General features: G+C 42.3%; 1 protein-coding gene across 1 annotated transcript; it reads right to left on the reverse strand.

The window, feature by feature from the left end:
- Positions 1 to 4,227: 4,227 nt before the first annotated feature.
- Positions 4,228 to 5,771, reverse strand: LOC141572859 (tripartite motif-containing protein 75-like). The gene has a single exon (XM_074338720.1). It carries the CDS (start codon positions 5,611 to 5,613, stop codon positions 4,228 to 4,230), a length of 1,386 nt encoding a protein of 461 aa, XP_074194821.1. The 5' UTR covers positions 5,614 to 5,771.

Below are 5,771 nucleotides of genomic sequence, written 5' to 3' on the forward strand. Positions count from 1 at the left end.
TCCATGACAGCTCTGTGCTGCATACACATTGCTTACTCCATTGTTTATTGGCACTCTTACTTCAGATCACAGCCTAATTGTTACTTTTCTTGAGAAACGTTCTGTGAGCTCTAAAATTCTTCATCACAATTTATTTTTGGCAAATTTCTTGGGTAAATTGGTATTCATATTGATTGCTAAAAATTTACCCACATTCCTTTTTTAAAATTTACTTTCAATTATAGTTGACATCACTCACACGTTTTAAAAATTCAAATATATATTATATGCTACCCATCTATAAATCAATGAGTCCTACAAAGCAAAAAAAACAAGTACAGAATCACAGTTGAGTCTTGTCAAACTCACAGCTAACAACAGTCTTAAGGAAAGAGATATGTTAATAATTGTAGAGTGTCCATTTAGCTCAGTTGGTTAGAGTGTGGTGCTCTTAACAACAAGATTGCCGGTTCGATCCCCACATGGGCCAGTGTGAGCTGCACCCTCCACAAGATTGAAACAACTACTTGACTTGGAACTGATGGGTCCTGGAAAAACACACTTAAAATAAATAAAAAGTTAAAAAATAAAAGTAATTGTGGGCCGGCCCGGTGGCTCAGGCAGTTAGAGCTCCATGCTCCTAACTCCAAAGGCTGCCGGTTCGATTCCCACATGGGCCAGTGGGCTCTCAACCACAAGGTTGCCAGTTCAATTCCTCGAGTCCCACAAGGGATGGTGGGCTCTGCCCCCTGCAACTAAGATTGAACATGGCACCTTGAGCTGAGCTGTCGCTGAGCTCCCCATCCGGATGGCTCAGTTGGTTGGAGCGCGTCCTCTCAACCACAAGGTTGCCGACTCCCACAAGGGATGGTGGGCTGTGCCCCCTGCAACTAGCAACAACAACTGGACCTGGAGCTGAGCTGTGCCCTCCACAACTAAGACTGAAAGAACAACAACTTGAAGCTGAACAGCACCCTCCACAACTAAGATTGAAAGGACAACAACTTGACTTGAAAAAAAAAGTCCTGAAGTACATACTGTTCCCCAATAAAAGTCCTGTTCGCCTTCCCCAATAAAATCTTAAAAAAAGAAAAAAAAAAAAAGTAATTGTGGAAAACAATGATAATAATAATAATAATAATGACTGAATAGTGTTCCAGTGATTTTCCTGCCAGATGACTAATGAGATTACTGAGAAACCATTTCAATGGAGTCATAAGCTCAGGTGTCAAACTGCTGTTGGTTAAAGTGTGAAGTAGAGACAAAGACATAAGTTCTTCAAATCTCCTATTCTAGAAAATTCAAAGTAGGTCACTTGACTCTTTAAGTCACTTCCATCGGGATTCTGTTTTTTCCCACAATGTATTTCTTTCTTTTTTATTTTTTTTAAACTTTTATTTATTTGTGTTTTTCCAGGACCCATCAGATGCTCCAAGTCAGGTAGTTGTTTCGATCTGGTTATGGAGGGCGCAGCTCACTGTGGCCCACATGGGGATAGAACTGACAACCTTGTTCAGAGCACTGCACTCTAACCAACTGAACTAACCGGCCACCCCCCTCTGCGATGTATTTCTAACCCTTACTCCAGACCATGGGATTTGCCAGCCCAATAGGGAGTTCACGACAAATAAGATAAATTAGCCCAGAAAAAGACATATATTGTCCAAAGGAGAATGTTGGTAGAAACATGAACATGAAAGGTCCTTTGCTGACAATTCAGATGGACATGAGGAACATGTCATATGAGACTGGAGAAAAGCTGATTCTTGTTATACAGTGACAGAAAACATAGCTGAATTGTGTACTATCATTATGTGGAAAGCAGAACTTGTAAGTAAAGAACTTGGATATTTAGTTGAGGAGAATAGTCCTCTGTGGATGGAGACTCCACCCTCTGGGTCCATATAGTTTCTACTGTAAGAATTACTCACTGTTTATATGGCATGGCTAACTGAAGTTTGAACCAGCGAGGGACCTGGTTATTCAAGTAACCATGGCAAAGAACGGTGTGTATATTGGAACTATGCAAAGTGTGAATTGCCTGTGTGGGTCTGTCTGTTTCCAGTCTAAACATGCCTCAACCCCAGTGCTGGCCTTTATAATGTCTCTGCAGTCATTTATGTAGCTCTTAGGTTACTTACCCACAGAAGCCGTTATCCACTGAGTTTTTCCCTTTCATTCAATTGTGTTAAGACATTTAGTCTCAATGATTCAATGAATCACCACAATTTCAAGATAATGTGTTATATTTCTTCCAAATGCAGAATGTTTTAAGGCTTTTAAATAAATATCTCCTTTACTGGAAGAAGTTATTGAACAGCTACTATAGGATGAAGCCAAACTATTGTAAATCTCAGTGTTTATTTACTTACAAGTTTTAAGTGGAGAGTTTTAATTCTAGCACTCAACATTAGTGCAAATTGCACTAATGTCTAATTGGATTCAGGAATCATGGCAAACAGTTTAGGTTTTCACCTCATATTACATGTATTCTTTCCTACCCCTTGCATATAAATGGGGCCCTGCAGTTAGTATTAGAAAATGGAAGAAGAGAAAATGTGTGTCACTTCCTGGAGTTGGCCTTCAAATCTCAGTATGCCTTTTTTTTTTTTTAAAGATTTTATTGGGGAAGGGGAACAGGACTTTATTGGGGAACAACGTGCACTTTCAGGACTTTTTCTCCAAGTCAAGTTGTTGTCATTTCAATCTTAGTTGTGGAGGGTGCTGTTCAGCTTCAAGTTGTTGTCCTTTCAGTCTTAGTTGTGGAGGGCGCAGCTCAGCTCCAGGTCCAGTTGCCGTTGCTAGTTGCAGGGGGCACAGCCCACCATCCCTTGCGGGAGTCGAACCGCAACCTTGTGGTTGAGAGGACATGCTCCAACCAACTGAGCCATCCGGGAGCTCAGCGGCAACTCAGCTCAAGGTGCCATGTTCAATTTTAGTTGCAGGGGGCGCTGCCCACCATCCCTTGTGGGACTCAAGGAATTGAACTGGCAACCTTGTGGTTGAGAGCCCACTGACCCATGTGGGAATCAAACCGGCAGCCTTCGGAGTTAGGAGCATGGAGCTCTAACCACCTGAGCCACGGGGCCGGCCCAGTATGCCCTTTTAATGCTCCCTTTTTTTCTAGTTGAAGTGATGCTGTGCTGTGACAACCTAAAACAGAGGGAGTCCTGGGTGGGTAATGAATATTGACATACTGACCCACATAGCACTTTAGAAGAGTAAGTACTAGGTTTTGTCTTGCTAAGCAACTGAGATTGCCACAGCATCATCGCATGGCTACTCTGATCAATGCAGGGGTCTCTCATACCTCAATGAAAGCGGTTCTCAAAAGTGCTGCTGAGAATCTTTTCATGTTATGGATATAGACAAATATGACAGATATGTACAAAGCAAAACTCTTTTTTATTTCCCCACAATACACATACAGGCTTCCAAACAGAAGCATATCCTAAAATGTCAGCAGTTTCATATAATGTTAAACACGAGGATGTGGTGTTTTGAAGTTGTATATGAAAATGATTTTATAAAATATGAGACAGAAGCAAAACAATTAGAATTCTTAAAATTTTATATAAAAAAAAATAAAGAAAATAGAATGTGTTCTTTATTGAAACTTCTGACTGGTTAGTGAAATCAATGTCACATTCTTGGTAGAACTCAGCAAATGCAGCACAAGGCAGCACACCTGAAAAGTGCATCCTTGCCTTGGGCACCAGAGCCAGTTACTAGCCATAGTCAGAGGAACCCATGGTGGTACCCCACCTTGGATAATCCAGTTCACAGCGCCAATGGTGGGAACCAGGTTGCATAGCCACAGTGGAACCCATTCAAAATTTGTTTCAAATATTAAGGCCAGTGATGCCACACCACATACCAGAAGAGTATGAGAAGGTTTCTTACAAGATGAGCTTTTTGGGGAGAGCAGGGTGGCTCTCAGAGTAGAACCCAAAATGACAGAGACCTCAGGGGAAAAGTACTAGCTTGGGGTTACTGGGTGGTGTTAGTGGAAGGGTTCTGGGACTATTAGGATCTTCATTGGTTGGATTTTCCCACCTCGGCCAGAGGGTGGGACACCCAGTTTTTCTCATCAGCTTTCCCCAATGTGAGGAAAAAGGGATGAGAGAAGGGTGAGTCTTAAAAGCTTTCAGTAGTCAAACATCAAAATTGGAACCAGAATCTTTATTACAAGTATATCTCCCAATAACAAGGGAAGAAAATCACATACAAAATTGTCCTCTAAGTAGTTCATCCTTTGTCTCTGAGGATACAGATTGTAAGAGATTTTGAAGAGGGTCCAATAGAGAAACAAGGCATTAGTTTTTCTGTAAATGTATCAGTGAATCTATACAAATATGACCTGTTATTCAAATTGTAAAATGAAATCTCTCCCAACTCATAGTCCAGAAAAACGCCAATCTGCATGACTTGTCCTGTAAGGCATGTACCGCATATAGTAGTGAAAAGCTGGTCTTGCCAGCAGCCATTGCTTAGGGATGGTGACATAAGACAATTTCTGAGGAAAGATTCTTTACAGACGCCTAAGGACCATTCACCTGTGCCTCTTATTTCTACGTGCCAAAAATGCCTACCTGCATCAAATCCCTCATAACTGAAGACTCCTGGGTAAGAACTAAATGCCTGGGGATTATGAAGATAGTTTCGTGTCATTGTATTAAACATCACACGTTTTCTATCTCTTGAGACAATGAGACATGCATGGGCAGTTTCTGGATCTAGTGTCAAATCTACCTGAAATGTGCTGATCATTTTATGCAGGCCAAAATAATGTGGGGGGAGAGTGCAACTCTCTTTCTTTAATTCATATGAAAAGACTGCTGGGGTCTCTATGTGTTCATACCTGTTGTGGATATTTTCAATATTTGTGAGTAAATCTAGGTCTGTCTGCAAATACTTCTCTGCTATTTCACTTAAGAGATTGTTTAGCATGGACATATGGTTTGACATTTGTCTCCTATTTTCAGTTAGTTTTTCTTCAACATCCTTCTCTTCCATAAATAGGCAGGCATTAATGGTACCTTGCCCTGTTTCCAAAGAATACTTGAGTTCTTTACACTCATAGTGTAATTCTCTTTTCCAATTTTCCATCTCCCTCCTCACTTCAAACGGTTTTGAAGCTTCATTTTCATATCCCGTCTCAGCATCTTCAGCCTGCTGCCTCAGGGGCTCAATGAAGCTTTTGAGCTTCCTCCTCTGACCAGCTGCAGCTTCCTCAATGGACATCAGGCGGTGAGCCTGGTGGTCGGAGGAGACCCCGCACTGGGGACACAGGAGCTCCAGGTCCTTCTCACAGAAAAGAGCCAGAACTTCATTATGCTTCTTACACAGAGGTTTCTCTTCTTGCCTTTTCCTCTTTCTCCTTGGGGTGGGAAGCTGCTTAACAATGTCAGTCATGTGACATAATTGGATGTTCCTCTTGAAGTTCCTGTCAGAGCAGTGGTGAAGGCAGACGGGACAGGGAAAGATGTCCTGTAGGTCTTCCCAGCGCTGGTGGATACAGGAGTGACAGAAGTTGTGCCCGCACTCAATGGTTATTGGGTCTCTCAGGTAATCCAGGCAGATGGGACATCTGGCCTCCGCTTGGAGCTTGGCCAAGGAGACTGCGAAGGCCATTGTGCTATGAAGGTTTCTGTCTGAGGAGACTCTCTTCAGTCAGTCAGTGTGATTCTCCAGGAGCTAGCAAAAGTGAGAAGCTGATGTCTCCTCAGTCCTCGCTCTCCTCTGTGGAATGCAATAGGAGCCCCCAAGTCACATCCCAGCCACCAGCTGAT

This window comes from Rhinolophus sinicus, linkage group LG07, assembly GCF_036562045.2.
Source record: "Rhinolophus sinicus isolate RSC01 linkage group LG07, ASM3656204v1, whole genome shotgun sequence".
Taxonomy (NCBI): Eukaryota; Metazoa; Chordata; class Mammalia; order Chiroptera; family Rhinolophidae; genus Rhinolophus; species Rhinolophus sinicus.

Bases quoted from the DNA above. Each gene is read 5' to 3' on its own strand.
- LOC141572859 (XM_074338720.1), bottom strand. From the start codon at position 5,613: ATGGCCTTCGCAGTCTCCTTGGCCAAGCTCCAAGCGGAGGCCAGATGT.